The following is a 22754-nucleotide window of genomic DNA, read 5'->3' as shown; positions in this document are numbered from 1 at the left end:
TCACAAAAACCGGTATTCTACCGGTATTACCGGTTTTGACTCCACCAAATACCGAATACCGGTATTTATCAAAAATGCCCAATACCGACCACCCTGCACAGGCCACTCCGGCCTTAGTCTGATAATAAATAAATAAATAATCATTCTCTAGGTGCGTAGGTAATGTTAGTACCTACACAAAGAAAGGAATTTCAGGAATATTTGGAACAAGATTTTGATATTTTCAACTTTATTCACATGCGTTTTTTCTTTCATAATTTTTTTCCAGTGATAATGTCTACAATTGTTTTTTTTTATTTCCTTTTTGCATTTTTACACATGGAAGTGACAATCAATGAGCAACTAATACAGGTTATAAGGTACATGGCAGTTGTACATATCTAATTATTCTCTTCCAAACTCTAATCGCTTTTTGATATCTTTTTTTGCTACAGTAACGCGTTAAAATACATTTATATGAAGAATTACATTTGTTTCAATTGGCCAATTTTTTTGGAGAACTGTTTCCTCCACACGGAAAGTATAAGCACAAAAAATATATTATTGTCTTTTTATCCATCATTTCTGATTACCAATTTTTGCTCAAATTGTTCTTTTAAAATTACACACTAAAAGTACAAACAAAGCCTGTGACATTAAAATGAACGTAAAATCAAAGGGCCCAAGAATTTCTAACAATTTTGTGATGAGTAACTTCCATTAACATGTTTTGGTACGCAATTCTATTCATAAAACAAACTGCCACAAAATCTGACTCGTTGCACGAGATATGATGATTTGATGTAATGGGGTTGAACAGGGGCATAACTCATCTAGGCCTTCTCCGTCGGTGAAGGCTTTCTAGCATACAAAATTCTAATCCCACCTAAAACCTGATCTGGACACATGGTCCCTGTGGCGAGCAGTTCTATATATGTAATAAATCTCGAGTTCGTTTTGCGCCGATCAGATCGACGTCGTAATACGGACATTGTATGTATAACATGCGGTGCGAGTCGCACTTTCTTCTCTAGATAGGTTACATGTGCTGTGGTAGTGTACATAGATTATATTTAGCTTAATTGAAAACAGTTGGTTTCTCAAACCAACGACTCACAATGTCTGACTCGAGTTGAAGTTGCAAAAGTTGCGTCCCGTTGAAGCGCTGCAAATGGCTGAGGTTCAGTATTGCCTGTATATGAGTGGTTGGTGATCGTGATGGTCGTCGTCCGCTTAGAGACGATCGCTCTACTTGTACTGCTTCAGGAACTTTTCGTGGAACGCCCGGAACATGTCCAGCATTTCCTTTAGCTTGGCCGGTTGCGGCAGGATGGTGGTGCGGAAGTGATAAGTGCCGGGGCGTTGGCCGAATCCGGCGCCGGGCACAATGCAAATACCTGAGGTAAATAAAAGAGAACTTTTAATAACGGTGATACAAATTCCTAGCTATCAATCAACCACTGTTAGTTTAAACTATCCTGTTATTTGCTGCAATGCCCTTCGTTTTATTACAGCTAGAAAGAAAAACAAACTTACCGGTTTGCTCTAACAGCTGGAATGCATAGAATACGTCCGGGGCCTGGCCAGCCTTCTTGGCCGCCTCGATGGCCTTCTGCGGTAGCCGAATCTGTGGGAAAGCGTACATCGCGCCCTGCACCGGATTACACGAGAATCCCTCGATCGAGTTGAACGTATCGGCCACCATCTCGGCACGTACCTTCAGCGAGGCCAGCACGGCGTTCTTTTCCTTGATAAACAGATCGTAGGATGGCTCTCCTGGTTTGGGCGGGTTCACCACCACATCCATGCAGGCCTGTCCGATGGTGGTCGGGCAAAGCTGAGCCGAAATACATTTGAGCAGCATGGCCTTTACGTCCGGACACATGTTGATGATCTCAGCGTATCCACCGCGAATACCGCACTCGCCCATGTAACCCTTCGAGCAAGACATGAAGCTGCACAGTTCCATCTGGTTGTACGGGGCGCCCATCTCCATCAGCACCTTCTTGAACGAGTGGAATTTGGATCCCTTCTCGTAGACGTTGTCCTGGTAGACCTCATCAGCGAACAGCACCAGCTTCTCCTTGTGCGCGAATTTGATAATGTTTTCGATATTTTCACGCGCCAGCACCTGTCCGGTCGGGTTGCCGGGGTTGATCACGACCAATATCCGTGGCGCACAGGTCTTCTTGGCCTCCTTCAGCGATCGCTCCAACTCGGAAATGTCCAGTCCCCATTTGTTCGCTTCGTCCAAATAATACCCGACCTGTTCCATCTCGAACTCGGCAATGGTGGCCGAATATAGAGGGTACTGCGGGATGGGGATCATCACACCGGGAGTTTTGCCATCGATTGGACACCTGAGCAGAGACATGAGCACTTTGATGCCACCGGACGCACCGGCCGAGAGGATGATGTTGTTGTGGTCCGACGGGATTCCGCCATCGCGGTCCTGAATGTACTGCGCAACGTGTTTCCGAATGATTTCGATTCCGTTCGAATCGGTGTATGAACCGACAGAGTGGCCCTTACAGCCGTTCAGAATCTCGCGGGCGCGTTGCTTGGCATCCTGCGGAATTGATTTGTCGTCGAACAGCGGTGGATAGGCTACCAGACCGAGAACCTGTGTGATGGAAGACAAAAAGAGAATTTTGGAAATGAGTTTTGAATAAATATTTGCATTAAGTTAAATATTTGAAGTCCCATTTCCCTAGGGTGACCATATGGTATCTTATGCCAAAGACACCAAAACGATCGGACAAGCCGTTTTCAAGTTATATTTTTTTGAAAGTGTTCAAGACGCTTAGTCCTTTGGCAAAAGTTAGGCTAGATACAAAATGGCGAACCAATGGTGCAAATTATGTTTTTTGATCACAAGAAATGTATATGCGAAATTTCAGGGAAATCGAAAAATACAAAATTGAAACCTCCAAAAAAATCATGATTTCACAGAGAATTGCTCAGGCATTACTTATTACATGAACAGCAATTTTTTCGGATTATGAATTCGATTAGATGGATTCTGTCTTGAAGTCCAAACCATATTTCAACATTACGCGAAATCAACTCAATTAAATTGTCAATCAAAATACGGTTGTTTATCATCTCAATGGACACGCGCCAGAGCTCGCGTATTCTTTGTAGGTACTAAAGTCTATGGACCGGCTGCTTCGTAATCTCTGCTTGCACTTTACCACCGCGAAGAGCTGAACGTTTTAGATAAGCGCAACAATATGAATTGCGATGTAAAATTCTTTGTAGATCAAAATAAAGATATGGATCGGCAAGTTTGACTGACGGCATGATGGCGGGCTACAATAGCTCTATCTGTTTTGTGGGATTGCAAATTTAGACCACAAAGGTGTTATCTGATTCTACTGAACAGTTAAATACATTTTCGTTTATTTGTTTGCTTCGTCAGCTGCTGGTAGATGAGATAACAACGTTCGTCTTGCAGATGAGGACAAGACTGTGAAAGTGACAGAAACGGACGCCGTCCGAGCAGGAAAAATAAAATTAAATAATACCTAATTCTGCTACTGATAGCCCACTCAGTTATTTTAATAGCAAACATGTAACAAATTAACATTTGTTTGGTATTACACAACGTGTGGATTTTTTATTTAATCCTTTTTTGGTATTTTTATCTCCTTTGCACACCGCGAACACGTAATCTGCTCCAGGCTATTCTGATGCGAAATCGGAGCTATCTCACTGTGGAACTGCTTTTTAACTAAGATGTCTATATGTTATTTGCTGCTTGCAAACGTTTTGCTTAGAAACTAAATATTCATCTCCTCGACATACCTTCAACGAACGCATGATCGTTTTATACAACAATAAACATGAGACCAAACATGCACTTTTGAGGTTTGGTTGGTTACAATGTCGCAGTAAACTTTAATGAGCTGGTTACACTAACCATTTTGAAGTGATGGAGACCCATGGTTATTCCATGCAAATATTTGGCAAAACGCCCAAGTGGGACTAAACTAACTAAGCGTCTCCACGCACTGTCCATAGCAAAATGCTCATTCGCCGACGCATGGTGCGTTGATCCTTAAGAGCTGCCAGCTAAAAGGCGTTTTGCCTCATGATTTTTCCGGCAACGTGAAGGTTCTCCCAAACACACGCGACGTGACAGTCGCGACGCGATTCTGTCGGCGTTGGAATGGAAGCGTAAATAGAACATTGCCTGCAGCGACCCAACGACAGAATCGCGGCGACTAGTTGTCGCCGTCGCGGCGATGAAATCGCTTAGGTCTGAGAGAGCCTTAATATCACCACTTTTTTGAAATGTTAATATTAAATACCAATATAATTGAGATTTTCTACTATTTTAAGATGTCAGCTATTGAAGATCGTAGTAATCATTGCTCGCTCGCGTGTTTTTCGTCACAGCAAATTTGTTCCGCTACCAAAAAATAATTTACGTTCAAAACTAAAGTGAGTGAACAAACGAAAAATCCTGCATGATCTCAAGATTTTAGTTACCACTAAAAGTCATCATACATCATGCAACTAAGCAAAGTGCTGAATGAGAACAAGTAAGCCAAATCAAAGTGTCGCGATGCAAAGTTTTACCAATGGCTGGCATCGCCGTGCAGCAAGACATTCCAGCTAATCTGTGTGTCAAGAGTTAAAGGAGTTAGCAGAGTCATCTTCATGGAAGTACAGAAACTGATCCTTGCACGATTCATGGGTTCACGTTCAATTGGCCACCGTGCAATATTCACCGATGGACATTTACAAATCTTCGTTACTGATCCTAAGAAGTCTTCCAGTTTGCTGTTTTGGTGAGATCAAATCTTTTTTACTTCATATGAACTCCTTTTTAAGGTTAAATTTCAGCATCCAAGGTAAACTATTTTAACTAATAACATAATATATATCTATATCAGTCTCTCTGTTATATGACTCTAGAATTCAGAGTGTTTAAAAATGTGATATTAGTACATCACAGATTTCACAATGAAATGAACGAAATAATAAAATACTTTCTAGTTTCCATTAATTTCAAATTTTAATTTATTTAAACGCAATTCCATTCTATTTTGATAATGTTTTCTCTTAGCCTAAGTACTTGCTGTTTACCGTTTACCGTTTACTTCAAACTCATTAAGTATTGATTGCTTTAATGAGAAGAAAACCTAGTTGCTAACGAAATTTTTTGATCTTCATTAGCAAGATTATCAGCAACTACGTTGCTACCGTCTTATTCTCAATACATTACAATCATTATATTACATTTATAACATAACGTTTCGATCTACATTTTCTATTAAAAATTATTGGATTATTCAATAAGATCTTCACTGAGATCCAATGGATTATTAAAGTTGTATCGAATTCTTCTTTATATTTTAAATTTATTTTTGACAATACAAGTGATGTTTACGTTCTGTCAAATTGTAAAAAAAAAATCAGTGTCCATTTCTTAGTTTACGTTATTTAATGAAAGTCATAAATCCGAGTCAAGTGAATATAAGGTCACGGCCTCGGGCTTAAGAAGAAAAAACTCAAAGGTGCAGCCCAATCGGGTTGTACGCAAAGGTGACGTAGGACTACGTAGCTATTCGAAATTGATGGTATTTGCCATAATAATTTTCGTCGTTTTATTAACATTGAGCAAACTGCTCGGAGGCCAACTGAATCAAGAAGTCGAATAGTTGTTCCCAGTTGGATGGACTTTGATTCTCTAACCGTGGAATTAACATGACTCATCGGCCGCTGAAGCCACTCGACTGGCTTTCAGTCGGGGACATCACAATCCTTACTTTGCCACGTACGCTTACATCGCGGGCGAAAACCAAACGTTGCAAATAAATATATTTGCGTTTGGTTTCACGCCACTTCTGATTCTGCTTATTTCGGCCATTTTTGAGGATGGTGTCCTCCAAAAATGTCTTTATGCAAAAGAAGTTTGATCCGACTATCCGACAATCCGATATGAACTTTCTTCAAAGTGCAAAACTCAATCGTAACTAGCGAATTTGATAGCGCGGCGGAGGGAGATGATACAATTAAATTGAACGCATGGAATCACTAACAGCAACCAAGCTACCACGCCAAACCCGATGCCGCCGAAACAATCCATTTTCGCAATTAACTCTTTCTTTCCATAAAATGCTGGTCCTGAGAAGAACCAATTTTCTTTTCCCAATACGTCTTCCCAATAACTAACTGTATCCAAACGCTTGTCAGCACCTTGCGTTGAAATTGTCTGATCGCCACTTGATGATTTTACGCTAAGCCTCCACCATTTGGAATAAATTTTCAGCATTACCACTGCTACCCACGCCTTCGTGCTGCTGTGTCCGCTCCGCTGCATCAAATTTTGTCGAACAGCTCATTCCGCTTTTTCCGCGGAATTCCGATCAAGCGGCTTTCTTGTATTCAATAAATTAAGCCCGTTAGCCCCGCCCCTTTGTGATCTGTATGGGTGTAAATATAATGTGCACTCATAACGATTAATGAAGGGGCGGGGCTAATGGAATTTCTTCATTAGACATAAGAAAGCTGCTGTTCGGGGCGCGCAAGCCATTTTGATCGGGATTCCGCAGCAGACAACGGAATCCTATGATATTTTCTCGCAAGATTCTGAATATGGTTATGATATGTTGGTTATCTAAGATGCGTATTGTTGCGAGGAATAACAACAGAAATTTAGCTCAAGATGAAGTTTCTTCATATTACAAAACATTATCTCTTGGCATCTGTCTGTCCGAGCGACGTTAACCGTTCAAAAGCCACCATTTTATAGTAAAGAAGGTTGATCCGACTATCCGAAATAATCTTTCTTCAAAGTACAAAACTCAATCGTAAATAGCGAATTTGATAGCGCGGCGGAGGGAGATGATGCAGTAAATTTGAATGGATGGAATCACTAACAGCAACCAAGCTACCACGCCAAACCCGATGCCACCGAAACCGTCCATTTTCGCAATTAACTCTTTCTTTCCATAAAATGTTGGTCCTGAGAAGAACCATTTTTCATTTCCCAATGCGCCTTTCCATCTAAACGCTTATCGGCACCTTGCGTTGAAACTGTCCGACCGCCACTCGATGATTTTTCGCTAAGCCTCCAAAATTTGAAATAAATTTTCCGCATTGCCACTGCCACCCACGCCTTCGTGCTGCTGTGTCCGCTCCGCTGCATCGAATGTCGAACCGCTCTTTGTGGAATCTCGATCAAAATGGCTCGCGCGCGCCGAACAGCAGCTTTCTTGTATGTAATAAATTAAGCCCGTTAGCCCCGCCCCTTTGTGATCTGATATGGGTGTAAATATAATGTGCACTCATAACGATTAATGAAGGGCGGGGCTAATGGAATTACTTCATTAGATATAAGAAAGCTGGTTTTCAGCGCGCGCGAGCCATTTTGATGGGGATTGCGCAGACAATGTCGGAGAATGTTATTTGCCATTGCCTTGTGAGCGGGAAAAATGCAACAGAAATAAATAAAAGATGTAAGGTTTTACGTAAAACAAATCAAAACAAGGCACGTTACATTTTTTAGCGAAGAGTCCTAATTGGAAAACGCATCATAAGTGAAAAAAAAAATTGTTTTGCATGTTTTTTTTTTCCCAAGCAATTTTGTCAAAAATCTAAAAACCAAATATACAAGAAAGGCAAAGTATTTTTCACGCTAATCACGCCGTAATCTAACACATGAGGTTCAAAATAATTATTATCTATGGGAAAAAGTATATCTTTGTCGTCATTTTTCAACGAATTATAAATGAAAATCCATCTTCCACTCGAAACTTACTATCTGTTCCTAAAAAATCGTTCTCAAATTAACATTTCAATTTTTATGGCTCAAATTCATCTGGGAGATTACTAGGTAGCAAATATAGTCACTACATGGGAAATAATAAGTAGAGCTCTTGTTAATAAACAGAAAAACATATAATTTGTTGGTGGCAATATAGTTGCCATACTGTTTTATAAATGGTTAAACCAAGCTTCCACGCCAAACGCCGATGCCATCGAAACAGTCCATTTTAAACCTTTCTGTTCAGAAAATGCTAGTTCTGAGAAGAGCCAATTTTCTTTCCCCAATGCGCTTTCCCAGTAATGTAATAAAAGCATCGCCATTGGCGGAACGGGATCGCAACAGTGCTATTTTTATAGTCAACCCTTTTTTCATATAAAATGCTGGTTCGTTGAGGTTGAATGATCTGCAGCAACACACCGAGGACCATCACCAATGCGATGGATTTCCGGTGAAAATGTTACCAGCGCCTCCATGATGCTGTGTCCGCAACGCTGCGATCGCTTTGATGCGTCCGCTCTGCGTGAAATCTTGTTCAAACTGAGGATTAGATCCAAACCCGCAAGTGATTGATTTTTGATATCTGTGCTAGTGATGCATGTACGTGATTGGTTAGTTTACCTATTTCTAAACTTTTTATCAATTATCGATAATAAATAGTTAAAAATCAGTATTTTCAAATAAATACAAGAAGCGTTGACTCATCCTTGATCGAAAGGTACAAAAAAATTGAAAATCCATCGAGAAACGGCTTAGATATTAAAGTTTAAAGTCTATAATATTTTCGTGACGGTCCCCGATTTTCGCAATCGCAAAGTGTACCCCAATATAGAAAACACAGACGTAGTCCTACGTCAAAAGCCTCCTTCAGTAGTCCCAAGTAACATTTTAAGTTTTATTGAATTCTATAAGCTGTTTTGAGAACCAATTTCGTAAGAGTAGTGATAAATCCACAAAGTCTCTTAGAACCTCCTGACAACCACTACAAGGTTGACTTACAACTAAGTGGACCACACTTAAGAAGGTTTTGAAAGCAAGATTTAGAATAACTATGAAACTGCCTTAAAACTATATATATCAACGATATCTACATTCTATAGATGGTTATCAGAACCATGATAAGAGTAACGATGAATCTGTAATAAATTCGATTGTTTATTTTTTTGCGTGGAATTATTTATATCATTACCTTCTCAAGGGTTTCATAGAAACGGTGTCAGGCCATTAGGCCGAAGGCCATTTGGCCGAAGGTCATTAGGCCGAATGGACATTAGGCCGAACGGTCATTAGGCCGAATGGACATTAGGCCGAATTTGCAGAAAGAAGCAAGAAGTAAAAAATGAGAAGTTCTCTTTTCACCTTACCCCTTCTTTCTTCTCCATTCTTGCATCTTCCTTCTTCTTTCTTCCTTCTTCTTTTTTCCTACTTCTTTCTTCCTTCTTCTTTCTTCTTTCTTCCTTATTCCTTCTTCCTTATTTCTTATTCCTTCCTCCTTTTTCCTTCTTTTTCCTTCTTCCTTCTTTCTTTTTCCCTTTTCCTTCTACATTCTTTTTTCCTCCTTTTTTCTTCCGTTTTCTTCCTTCTTTCTTTTTCCCTTTTCCTTCTACATTCTTTTTTCCTCCTTTTTTCTTCTTTCTTCCGTTTTCTTCCTTCTTTCTTCCTTCTTCCTTCTTTCTTCTTTCTTCTTTCTTCTGCCTTCTTCCTTCTTCCTTCTTCGTTCTTCCTTCTTTCTTCTTCCTTCTTCCTCCTTCTTTCTTCCTTCTTCCTTCTTCCTTCTTCCTTCTTCCTTCTTCCTTCTTCCTCCTTTCTTCTTCCTTCTTCTTTTTTCCTTCTTTCTTCCTCCGTTTTCCTTCTTCTTTTCTCCTTCTTCCTCCTTCCCTCATCCTTCTCCCTTCTTCTTTCTTCCTTCTTCCATCTTCCCTCTTCCTACTTCCTTCTCCCTTCTTCCGTATTCTTCATTCCTTCTTCCTTTTTACTTTTTCCTTCTTCTTTCTTATTTCTTTCTTCTTCCTTCTTCCTTCTTCTTTTTTCCCTCTTATTTCTTCCTTCTTCCTTCTTCCCTCTTCTCTGTTCCTTATTCCTCATTCCTTCTTTCTTCTTTCTTCTTCCTTCTTCCTTCTTCACTCTTCATTCTTGCTTCTTCCTTCTTCATTCTTGCTTCTTCCTTCTTCCTTCTTCCTTCTTGCTTCTTCCTTCTTCCTTCTTCCGTCTTCGTTCTTTCTTCTTCCTTCTTTCATCTTCCTTCTTCCTTCTTCCGTATTCCTCATTCCTTCTTCCTTCTTCCTTCTTCTTTCTTCTTTCTTCCTTCTTTCTTCTTTCTTCTTCTTTCTTCCTTCTTCATTCTTCTTTCTTCTTTCTTCCTTCTTCCTTCTTCCTTCTTTCTTCTTTCTTCTTCCTTCTTCCTTCTTCCTTCTTCCTTCTTCTTTCTTCCTTCTTATTTCTTGCTTCTTCCTTCTTCCTTCTTGCTTCTTCCTTCTTCTTTCTTGCTTCTTCTTTCTTCCGTCTTCCGTCTTCGTTCTTCCTTCTTCCTTCTTTCATCTTCCTTCTTCCTTCTTGCTTCTTCCTCTTTGCGTACTACTCACTTCTCACTCCCAGTACTCATTCGGCCTAACGGCCATTCGGCCTAATGACCATGCGGCCTAATGACCATTCGGCCTAATGGCCTTCGGCCTAATGACCTTCGGCCTAATGACCCAGCATCCATAGAAACTTATAGAAAGTTCTACATGTATCCATCAGATGGCGTTTATCTTGATGAAAAATACATCTATCGGAAATATACAGAAGCTGTATTACGTGTAAATAAAATGAGATGTCAGCTCATAAAAGCAAATAATCCAAGAACATTTTTTTAAATGCATCTCATTTTATTTACACGTAATACAGCTTCTGTATATTTCCAATAGATGTATTTTTCATCATAGAATATTTTTTTAGAAGTGCTTGCTGCTTTTCAACCATTTATCCAATCATCATTTTTATTTACTTCCGCAAAGCACCTATGTGGAATCTTGTCACCATCAGGTATATTAAAGTATAATCCAACTAATTAAGATATTAGTTTGCGCTAGACGCTTAAATATTTGCTTTAAATATAGCATCAACCTCTGCTTAAAAAGCAAATAAGTCCTACTACATCTGTCAAAATCAAATATTAAATCTTTTGTTTATAAACTCGTTTATCCTTTCTGTCCAGTAATTTGTAAAATGTTTCACGTTCCAACTGGAAGGTTTCCTAAAACTAAGAAATTAATAAAGACAAGATCCAAACATTACCGCATTGTGACCATTTATCCGAATATATATGACCTTAGGAGCAACAGCTAGTCCTTTCCGCAGACATTGAAAGCCGTAAGCTATTCATATAGACTGATATTTATCGCAGTTATGGAACTTGAGGTTTTGATTGCAGCTTTGTGATTGGATTCTGGATAACTATTACATCTGGCGTACTGCTCGCAATATGAGTCGATCGTGTACGGACGAATTGAATTTGCGTAAATCGTGGCCTCGGGATCCAAACATCGGTTTACTGGTTACGGTTCTTTCCTTACTGATCTAGGATAGAACGATTTGAAAGAAAGAACATTGTACGTTGGGACTAATCTACAGTATATTGCCCTCCTTCACGTACATATTAGAGTGGGCGCAGTTATATGGAAAAACGCAAACTTCATCAAATCAAGTGAAAACAAGATTTTTCTGACTGTTTTGGCGCTTTTGCTACTAGCGGCTTAAATTTATCGTCAATCGCGTTACTCAATGCGTTAGCATATACAGTGATCGGTCGCTAATTGGAGCGCTTTGACAAGCGTCAATGTTGTTTACTTTTTGCATTGAACAAAGGCAAATTTTACGCGCCAGAAAATATCGATCCCGCCAAACACAGAAACAAAACGTCAACGCGTTTTTGACATCACATTCTGACGTTTACTGCCGCTAACCGCAAGTCGAGCACATCTGTATATGGAGGCCCATATACAGATGTGCTCGACTTGCGGTTAGCGGCAGTTTAGCTGCCTTTTAATTGGGTTTCGCCCCAAGTAGCGAACCCCCAACTAAAAAGCGCCCCACATAGGAAAAAAAACAATTAGCGAACGTTCACTGTAGTCTGAAAGATGTCGACTTAACTGAAGAAGGTACACGGAAGAAAAAAAGTACCCAAAATTGAGTATTTTTAAACTTACTTTTGAGTTATTTTTTCTCTTCGCTTTCATCCACTCTTTCTTTTGCTGTCAAAAACAAAAGAGCCAAACAAACAACGACGCCAGTTCAATACGGGAAGCCAATTTTGAGTTTTATTACCTGAGGTCGAAATTGAGTGAATTATACTTAAATTTGGGTCAATAAATTTTTCGTTGGGTACTTTTTTAACATGGGAGTAAAGGCAAACTACTTCGACCCTACTTACTCAATTTTGGCTTCCCGTACGGATGTTTGAGGTTGGGTGAATTAAACTCACTATTGGGTAGTTTATTTCTTCCGTGTATGTTGCTAACCGTCTACAAAAAATGTTATAACGCTCCGAAGATTGATTGTTTGTGGGCAAAACCCTTCTTTCTTCTTGTTCCGATTTTTCGTTGAATATAATGATTTCGAATAACTCCTATTAGCATCCTCGCCCTATAAAATCAACAATTTTGAAAAATGGTGTTCTACAAAGCTGTTCAAAATAGCAAGGCCATCATCATGATGCTACTAAAAAATAGGTTGCCCCATCATATAAAAAATATTTTTATTTTTTTATTTTACGGAATACTGACATGTAAGGTTCTACAAAATTGTAGCGCAGCTTATTCCAATAAATTTTGCTAAAAAAAACTTTTTCTGTAGCTCTTAAGTTGGCTGATTTAGAGCAATTTTACCTACTTGGATTAGGGTGTCCCTAAAAAAACAGTATTTTTGATCTATTTTTTTGTTTTCGGTTTTTCGGAAAAGTCGTTTTCGGGTGACTTTTAGAGCTAAAAAAATTCAACTTTTGATGCATAAATGTGCTAATATTTTTTGCCAATCAAAAGTTATAATCGTTTTTCTGTCAAAATTAGGTAACAAAAAATGAAAAAAAGCGGATCAAAAATATTGTTTTTAGGAACACCCCAATCCTAGTAAGTAAATTTTGCTCTAAATCAATGAGTTTGAGAGATACAGAAAAAGTTCATATAGCAAAGTTGATTCGAAAAAGCTGCGCTACAATTTTGTAGGACATTTTATGTTAATTCATTCATTTTTTTAGTTTGCATCTAAACAGATAACACTGAATCAACAATTTTACGCCACAATACACTGTTCTCTCATCTCTCCATCCTCGAATGCGCCCCACGATCGCCAAGTCGTTTTGTACCTGGTCTGCCCAGCTCGCTCACTGCGCTCCAAGCCGTCTCGTACCTGCCGGATCGAAAGCGAACACCATCTTCGTAGGGTTGCTGTCCGGCATTCTGGCAACATGTCCTGCCCATCGTTCTCTCCAGCTTTATCTACCTTCTGGATACTGGGTTCGCCGTAGAGCTGGACGAGCTCGTGCGGATCGCACGCCGCCAAAGATGGTCCTAAGCACCCGTCTCTCGAATACTCCGAGTGCTTGCAAGTCCTCCTCGAGCATTGTGCATGTTTCATGTCCGTAGAGGACTACCGGTCTCATCAGCGTCTTATACATGACACATTTGGTGCGGTGGCGAATCTTTTTTGACCGCAGTTTCTTCTGGAGCCCGTAGTAGGCTCAACTTCCAGAGATGATGCGCCTTCGTATTTTACGACTAACATTGTTATCAGCCGTTAGCAAGGATCCAAGGTAGACGAATCCCTCGACCTATTGTTTCACTGCTCCCCAGACGGGCCCTGTCGCGGTTGTTCTCCGCTGCGTCGTTAATGGCTGCTTCGACTGTATTCCAGCAGTCCTCAAGAGGGGCCCCATCGAGCTCACTCTCTTCCGGCAACGCTGCCTCGAGATACTGCGCGTATGCAGTGGCGTCATCAGGTTGCTTCAGTCGCTCTAGGTCGTACCGCGGCGGTCGTCGGTACCGAACATTGTTGATGACGGATAGTTTTGGGCACAGTTTAACCATCACCAGATAGTGGTCAGAGTCGATGTTAGCGCCACGATATGTTGACGTCGATAATGTCGGAGAAGTGCCGTTCATCAAACAGAACGGGTCGATTTGTGATTCTGGTGTACCGATACGGGAGGCTGTGTTGAAAGTAGGTGCTGCGAATGGCCATATTCTTGGAGGCGGAGAAATCAATTAGTCGTAGGCCGTTTTCGTTCGTCAGCCGGTGAGCACTGAACTTCCCAATAGTCGGTCTAAACTCCTCTTCTTGGCCAACCTGAGCGTTCAAATCTCCTATGATGATTTTGACGTCGTGGTTTGAGCAGTTGTCGTACTCATGTTCCAGCTGTTATCATCATCAGTGCTTCCTGAGTGTGGGCTATGGACGTTGATTATGCTGAAGTTGAAGAACCGGCCTTTGATCCTTAACCTGCACATTCTTTCATTGATCGGCCATCACCCGATCATGCGCCTTTGCATATCGTCCATCACTGTGAAAGCTGTTCCCAGCTCGTGTGTATGGCCGCAGCTTTGGTAGATGGTATGATTACCTCTAAACGTTCGCACCATTCCAGACCAACATTTGAAAAGGGCGTAACAGCCAAAATTTATTCCTTCGGATTCCTTATCTACATACATAGCTATATACATAGACAAAATACTGGAGAGATCAAATTTTGGCTGTTACGTCCTTTTCAAATGTTGGTCTAGCATTGATCCCTTCCAACAAACCTCCTGCAGCGCTACGATGCCGCATCCACGGTCCTTGAGAACATTGGCGAGGGGGGGGCCATACAAATAAAACATCAAATTCTTTATAACTTAAAAATTAATCAGGGGATAAATCAATTTTAGGCGAAACGAAGTTCGTCGGGTCTGCTAGTTTTTCATAAAAATACAGAAAATTGCCAATAAAGAAATCAGGGAAAGCATCAAATAAATATAAAGTTTCCTTAAATAATGCAAAATTTGCATAAACAATAAAGAATTTTCCACGAAACAAAAATATGTTAGCACTTTTAAAAGCAAAAATTGCAATTATAAGAGAAGAATTATGGAAAATTCAGAAAGAAATCGAAAAGTGCCAATGAAAAAAAAATTTCTATAAATAAATTAATATTAGCAATTACAAAATTTTCCAAAAAAACCCAACTTAATTCACCGAGTGGTGATACTGCCTTTCTCGCATTTAGCCAGGACACCAACCTTATATGGCGCTTATATAGTTCGATTCCATTTTCTTAATAACTTTTAAACGCAACGGTCGATCGTTATCAAATTCAATAGTGATCAACAAGGATTTGCCCCCCGTCGAATGCAACTTGTTGCGAGAAAATCGGTTAAGAATTACTATATAAAAAAGTGGCCAATGTTTTTCGGTTTTCGTGTGCACACACACACACACATACACACGGACATTTGTTCAGTTCGACGAGCTGAGTCGATTGGTATATAACATCATGGGTCTCCGAGACTTCTATAAAAAGATTTTGGAGTGAAATGATAGCCCTTCGGTACAACTTTGTTGTACGAGAAAGGCAAAAACGTTTTTTTTTGAGTAATAACTTTTGAGGGAAATCAGATTTTCTTTTTTTTTTTGAAAAGATGTTTAATTAGTTTAGTTTGTCATTTAAGGTGTTTTTGCCTTTCTCGTACAACTAAGTTGTACCGAAAGGCTATCATTTCACTCCGAAAACGAACTTTTTATAGAAGCCTCTGAGGCCCATAGTATTATATACCAATCGACTCAGCTCGACGAGCTGAGCACATGTCTGTCTGTCCGTGTGTATGTATGTGTGTGTGTATGTGTGTGCACAAAAGCTTTAAAAAACATTAGACAACTTTTCGTATAGAAATCCTTAACCGATTTTCTCGCAACAAGTTTCATTCGACAGGAGACAAAGCCTTGTTGATCACTATTAAATTTTATAACGATCGGTCATTGCATTTAAAAGTTATGAAGAAAATGGTACATTGGACCATATAAACCCCATATAAGGTTGGTGTCTTAACTAAATGCGAGAAAGGCACCACCAACGCTAGGTGGATTAATCTGGGTTTTTGTTAGACATTTCGAAATAAGATTCGGCTGCCAGTGGGTCTTGAGCCCACACTATTCCATTAAGTACACGGACCACCAATTATACAACAACTGCCCTTGCGAGAAGTTGTTTCATAACCAGCTAATAACGATGGGAGTTTTTATTTGTCACTGCATTGAGTGTTACCAGCTTTGTAGTTACATGGACGAATAAATAGAGAATATATATACCCACTAAATGATTGATACAACTAAGCTCGAATGTTTCCACCACATGGTAGTATTCCACAGTAGAACAAAACTGCAAATCACACTACTAGTCACTGAATGCATCCAATCGGAACAGACGGATTCATAACTGGTTTGTTACCATGCTACTCCGTCTATCTGCGATATTACAAAAATAACACTTGGTAGTAGCTGAACATCAAACGTATCCGCGATGTGAGAAAATTAGCATGGAGCCCAAGCCATAGGGTACACAGAAAACGATAACATTTACACGTCGAATTGATATGATGCATCGTCTTATGTAGATATGATTGGATTAGTCAAGCAAAATAACGACCTTCAGGGGACCTCGTGACCAATCAGTCATAATTTATCCTGAGCAGACTTTATCCGCATTTGAGTGCATGAAGACGTTCAACGGAATGCTAGAAAGAAGACTTAAGCAATGGATCTCGCAATGAATTGAATTGAAAGTGTCCTCAGGGGTCACTTTCAACCCGCTCATGCGCTTTCATCAGTCAATTTATCAAAAATTTGCCGAGCCGAGCATGACTACGAGCAATTAGAAATCAACCAGTCAGGTCAATTTGCGTGTATTTGAGTGTGTTCCCAGTCCCAATTTGCAGACAATTTGCAGATTGATGTTGATTGAGCAGATTTAAGACTAGGGTAAACAACAGTGCAAGTCCACTCACGAATACTTTACATTTCGGATGATTCTATACTTTCCGATCTGGTGGTGTTTATGGTCGCATGAGTTTTGATCTCGGCAAAATAATTCCATCATCATCCCCTGCCTTTTAAAATGCAGCGCCAATCGCTTCTGACTGAAATAATTTCATCAAGTTACTCTTGTTGATGGTTTATTCGCGCAATTTCACTCTACCATCTCACCTTATTTGCGCTAACTGCGTCAATTGGGTTATCCAATTTTTGTGTCGTTAGGAAACCAACTTGAACGAAATTGTGTTTAAATTTGAATCGTAGAGACTAAGAAAAGTCATCACTTGATGAAAGATGTGTGAAGATGTCACATTGTTTTCAACATTGTTCGGCTCGTTTGGTTTTGATTGAAGTCGTAGTAATTGATTGAATCAAAGATTCTCAGTTGGTTTCTTGGCAACTCGGCACTATCGATAATATTGTTTCGGAATGCTTGGGTCTCACTGACTACACAAACTATAAGAAAATCATGTATGCATACGGGTGCCTTGCTGCATTCAAAGGCGTACTCTACAATACAATCACAATTGACTCACGGCTAATATCTGACAAATCTACTTAGTACTCAGATAAGTAGAAGGAAAAACTGTATCAGCAGCAATATCAAATCAATTAATTATAGTCGATTGATACCCGATATTCCTAAAAGTGTGATTGTCCCAGTTCGCCAATTGCAAAATGTCTTTATTGTACCGGGCGTTGCAATTTCAACCTCAGCACAACTCTTTCAACCAAAACGGCAACGATCCCCAAATAAATCCATAAATCAAACTGCGTTCAATTGGACAGTAGACGAACCTCTCACCGCTATTGTCATTGAAGCCCATAAAAAATGATAATGAATGTATCGCGGGAGACCACGCCACAATGACGACGATAACACCATCAGTAAAGTAACTAACTTTCTGCCGTTTTCGTCGCTGTTGTCGTGTAGGTTATATACCGGACCGGGCTCCCTACAGATGAGTTTTGTCAACAACTAGAGATAGTGCGACAAAACGATTCCACATACAGATAGCCGCACCAAACCGGCTGCCTTTTATTTGCGAACGGGTGTTTGTTTCGAGCTGTTGTTATAATTTACCCCGTAATTTGCACTTGGGTTGAGTGGTGGCGAGTGATAATACTAGTGGAAACGTTGGACAGCTCCAGGCTGAATTAACAAGTTCGATGAGGGTGGAATATATCAATCCATGTACATGGAAATATGTCTCTTGTTTATTCAATTCCATATTGAGTTGTGAGGCACGGCACCGTAGATGTTCGATATCATAGTGGTTCATAGTTGCTGATTGTTTTGGGTGGACAACACCAGGCCTTTGCAACTTAATACGCATTTTTGGTGCCAGCTATCTAGAAGGCTATATATCACGCAAAGCGAGGATCACAACCCAAGTATCACTTTTGGTCTTATAATAATAACAATCTTGAATACCATTATTTGCTCACCAAAACTTCTATAAAATCAGCATAAAACTATACCAGTACTAGGGAAAAGTGGTTGTATATGAAAATGAACTTAAGCATCTATGTTTCTTGAAGTTCACTTAGCACACCACAGCGAATCTGTAGCATCCATCAGACTCAGTGCACATACGGGGCCGAAAATTTTGTGTACCCCAATAGTGCACAAAATGAGCAAAAACTCAAGCGGGAATACCTATGGTAAATCCTTCGGATATCTTTTTGGGAATATCAACAGAAATAGTTTTAGGAGAAATCCTTCGTAAATTTCTTTAGCAATATCTTTGGAAATTCAGGACAGATTTGCGATTTGGTCGTATCTTATTTTGTAAAGAAACATTGGAAAGCGTATATCTGCTAAAGCAAGCATTTTCTGCAAACCACGGTATCCGACAGAATAAGCTTTCCTCTATCCGGTAGGAGAATTAGTGTTGGATAACATTGCTTGCATTCTACGAAATAAACTAAACGAAGTTTGTTTACAAAATAAGTTACGCCCAAAGAGCAAATCGTGCCCAAATTCCTTTAGGAATTTGTTCGGCAATAGATTTAGGAATTTCATTGGGATATGTTTTAGGAAATCCTTCAACTTCTTCCAGGAAATTCTTTTAGTTGAAGCCACACGAAATTCTTCAAAAATTCCTACAGTAATCATTCTGGAAATTTTGTTGGAAGACTTTTGCAGAAAATTTAATAAAGAATAAAATAGGAAATACTAACGGAATTTTCGGAAGAATTAACGGAAATTTCAAAGGAATTTCCAAATGAAATTTCCGAAAGGAATATCCAAAGGTTTGTGACTAATCAAATTTCCGGAGGAATGACCGAAGGAATTTCTAAAAAAAAAAATTGGAAGGAATACCTGAATGATGTTCTAACGAAATTCCAGAGAGATTTCTTAAGGAATTACTGGAAAAATTTCTTAAAAGCATTTCTTAAAAAATTTCGAGGGAATTCGTAAATGAATTTCCGCAGTAATTTCTAGAGCAATTTCCAAGGGAATTTTGGAAGGTTTCCCTGATACAATTTCAGCAGGTATTGCTGAGCAATTTCACGTAGGAGTTCCAACCAATAAAATCTTTAAATATTTCGTTAAGGATATTTCGAAGAAGTTCTCAAAATGCAAGTATTCCTTAAGGATTTTTTAAGGCTTCCATACAAGAATTTTTGAAGAAATATCTTGATGGATTCCCAAAAGAGTTTCAGGATCTATCTCTTAAGTGATTTCCTGATACTTTGTCGAAAGAATCCCTCCCTGTGGGAAACTTCGAAGGAATTCTTGGAGGAAAGTACAGAGAAATTCAAGAATATCGGAAATTCCTTAAGAAATTCGGAATCACGGGAGCCGAACGAATGGAACACCTGGAAGAATTTCTAAATTTCTGAAAATTTGCTAAAGGATTTCCTGAAGAAAATTCCGAAAGAGTTTCCAAAAAAAATTTCAGATAATTTTTTAAAGAAATTTGCGAAAGAATTTCTACAGGAATTTCGGAAGGTATTTGTAGATTTGTTTGAGGATATTTTTGAGCAATTTAGTATTGAGTCATTGGAGGATCTTTTGAAGGTATGCTTGAAAGAACTTTTGGATGTCTAACCATTTTAATTCCTGGGGGTATTTTTTACGAAAAAAAGGTGTAAAGGACTTTTCGAACGAACTTTTGCATAAAATCATGAAATATCCTCTGGATGAATACTGGAGAAATTTCCGAAGCAGCTCTTGTAGTAAATTCCTAAGGAATTCTTGAACATATCCGAAAAAGTATGATGACGAATTGACTGAAATTTCGATATTTTTGGGTTTTTGCCTGGAAAAAAAATGCCTGGAAGTATTCCCGAAGGGTTTCCTTCATATAATCCTGAACGAATTCTTGCAGGAGTAATTTCCGTATGAATTCCTGTGGAAATCTAGAAAATTATTTGAAAAGTCATTTGCTTGTAAATTCAATTTTTTCGTGGATTCTTATAATAATTATTCAGGAAATTTATTCAACAATTCCTACAGAAATTCGTTAAGAAATTCTTTTCGAAAACCTATTCAGGTTGTTCTTTTGAAATTCCTTCGAAAATTTATTCGGAAATTTCTCATGAAATATTCCTTCAAGAATTTCTTCTAAAATTTCTCCAGAAAATCGTTCAGATATTCTTTCGAGAACTCATCCAAGAATAATTCAAAAAAATTTTACAGGAGCTCAATTGAATACTTCTCAAAGGATTCTTTCGTATACCCTTCCAAAAGGCCATTGTATTTTTTTCAGAAATTCCATCAGTAAAACAATTTAATATTTTTTTCAAAATTCCTGCCGGAATTATTCCGGAAATTTTGTAGAAAGAATTCTTACGAAAAAATTATTGAAGAATTAGGAAATCCTAAAGAAATTTCCAGAGGAGTTTTAAAAAATTAAAAAAGATTTTCTGAAGAAATTTCGCAACCAATTTTCTAAAGATTCTTTGAAGAAATTCTCAAAAAAAAAATCTAAATGATATTTCCAAACTATTTCTGAAAGAGTTTTTGAAGGATTTTCTGAAGGGATTCCCGAAGGAATGCTCGAAGGGAATTCCGAAGAAATTTCAAAAGGAATCACCGAAGGTCTAAAGTTATTCCTGGAAGAGTTGCTCAAAATCCTGAAGAATGTCCGAAAGAATTTCTATAAGAAAAAACTTCCGGAGGAATTCCTAGAGGACAGGGTTTCAATCCAAATGAGAATAAGCAAATCTCTCACTTATCAAGTCTGTATATACTCTCAATAGGTGGCATACCGCGAGAGACGTTTTTCGGTAGCTGTTACGATAATGAACTGATTCGGGGTGCTACAACCCATGATTTATCTATTTTTTTTTTTTTTTTAAGAAACCCCAATTTCGGGGGGCACCAGTTCTGATGATGCATTTCAACTTGTTTTACACATCTGTGCGAAAATATATGGTCCCCAACTTGAAATGAGCGAGAACAAAGCGTTTTATCTAACCCCATCGGTGGGGGCCGCCTATCCGAATAAGTTTTGTTTTCAACTTGTATATAAGTGCGATAGTTTTGTTTTCATGGCTTGTTATGATTCGAAGAGGTTTTTGCCTCTCTTTTATCGTTGTTCGTTATCTTTCGAGAGCGATTTCTGTTAGAGGAACTTCCGGAGGATTACTTGGGGGAACTTCCGGAGAAATTTCTACGGCGAAACACCGCCAACGGTGTCGCCAACGGTGTGACGGCTATTTTTTTTATCACGCCGCCGCCGATTAAATTTTATTCGGCGCACAGGTCTACCCCGGAACCGGTGCTGGCGCACAGGTCTACCCCGGAACTGGCCAGAAGTAAAATCAAGATCTAAAAAATGTTATCCTACATTTTTGTCATGGTGAATCATGAAGTTTGATATGTCACATGCTGTTTTTTTTTTCCAAAACCCGGATTCAAGTCTTCCACAGGGTCTTCGGGATTGGTTCCAGGTGTCCCGGGATGTTTGGATCAACTGGATCTAAAGGATCAAAATTGATAGTAGAAATCTAAATCTAATTTCAAAACAACTTTCACCAAAAATGCCGATGATTGATATGCCTCATGATACATTTCGAAGCAATCTGATATATGTCCCCAGTTAGAGCCCCGGAACCGGTTCCAGTGTGGCCATCGTGCTTCCAAATTCGTTCAGAAGCATCGCAAACAAATTTTCTTCTTGATACGGATATAAAAAGACGAAATTGGTACGAATAACAAACATAAAAGTCAATAATGTCCGATATGGCCACCCGACAGACCCCACTGGGATTCCGTATAAATCCGGAACCGGTGAACCGACATGTCCAATCGATCGATCCTCTGAAACTGTGATAATTTCCAGTTCATGTCTGAAAATTTCAAACAAATCGGTCAAAAATTGTATGAATTAGAGCAAAAACATCCCCAAAATTTAGATGCACAAAAGAGGTTGGGGATGCAAAGGTTAACTATGTATTCGCATCTTGTAGGTTGATCACCATTTGTTAAGTGAACAACCTAAGACGCGTCTTTTCCCAGTCCGGTATAATTGAGTTAATAAAACCCACTACCTTTCCAGGATTTGCAGTCCAAATATCTCCTGGTTGCATAAAGCCACTATTTAGAAATTTAGATCTACCCTTGTACAATGCATCACAACTGCAAAGCAGATGTTCCGTGGTTTTACGTTCCATGTTACAGAAACGACAGATATCATTCTGAATCTGGCCAATATTTTTCAAGTGATATCTGCTCGGGCAGTGTCCGGTTATTAGGCCAGTGAAGGTGCAAAGAGCTCCCTTGCTGAGCTCCAAGAGCTTTTCGGTTACTTTAACATTGGGAATTCTGAATCTCTTTGATTGAGCACACTTTTCGGCAACCAACCAGTTGGTCATCAACCTTTGTGCTTCCCAGGATTTCAATTCCATTTTTATAGTACAGTATGATATACCGCAGAAAGGTTCTGGGCCAATAAACTGTGTGTTTGAACCTCGTTTTGCAAGCTCGTCTGCCTTTTCATTACCT

The 22754-nt window shown here is 39.2% G+C and overlaps 1 protein-coding gene across 1 annotated transcript in view; it reads right to left on the bottom strand.

Moving 5' to 3' along the window:
- Positions 1-271: 271 nt before the first annotated feature.
- The window catches only part of LOC134205788 (alanine aminotransferase 1-like), a 67792-nt gene continuing 45309 nt past the window's right edge, over positions 272-22754 (bottom strand). Inside the window, exons 4-5 of the mRNA XM_062681380.1 lie at positions 1516-2602; positions 272-1376 (exon numbers count right to left, since the gene is read on the bottom strand). Of these exons, the coding sequence (XP_062537364.1) occupies positions 1228-1376; positions 1516-2602 (1236 nt within the window). The 3' untranslated portion in view covers positions 272-1227. The remainder of the gene's footprint in view (positions 1377-1515; positions 2603-22754) is intronic.

This window comes from Armigeres subalbatus, chromosome 1 (assembly GCF_024139115.2).
Source record: "Armigeres subalbatus isolate Guangzhou_Male chromosome 1, GZ_Asu_2, whole genome shotgun sequence".
Classification (NCBI taxonomy): domain Eukaryota; kingdom Metazoa; phylum Arthropoda; class Insecta; order Diptera; family Culicidae; genus Armigeres; species Armigeres subalbatus.
Note: the sequence above shows the minus strand (reverse complement) of the source record. Positions and strands in the feature narration are given on the sequence as shown.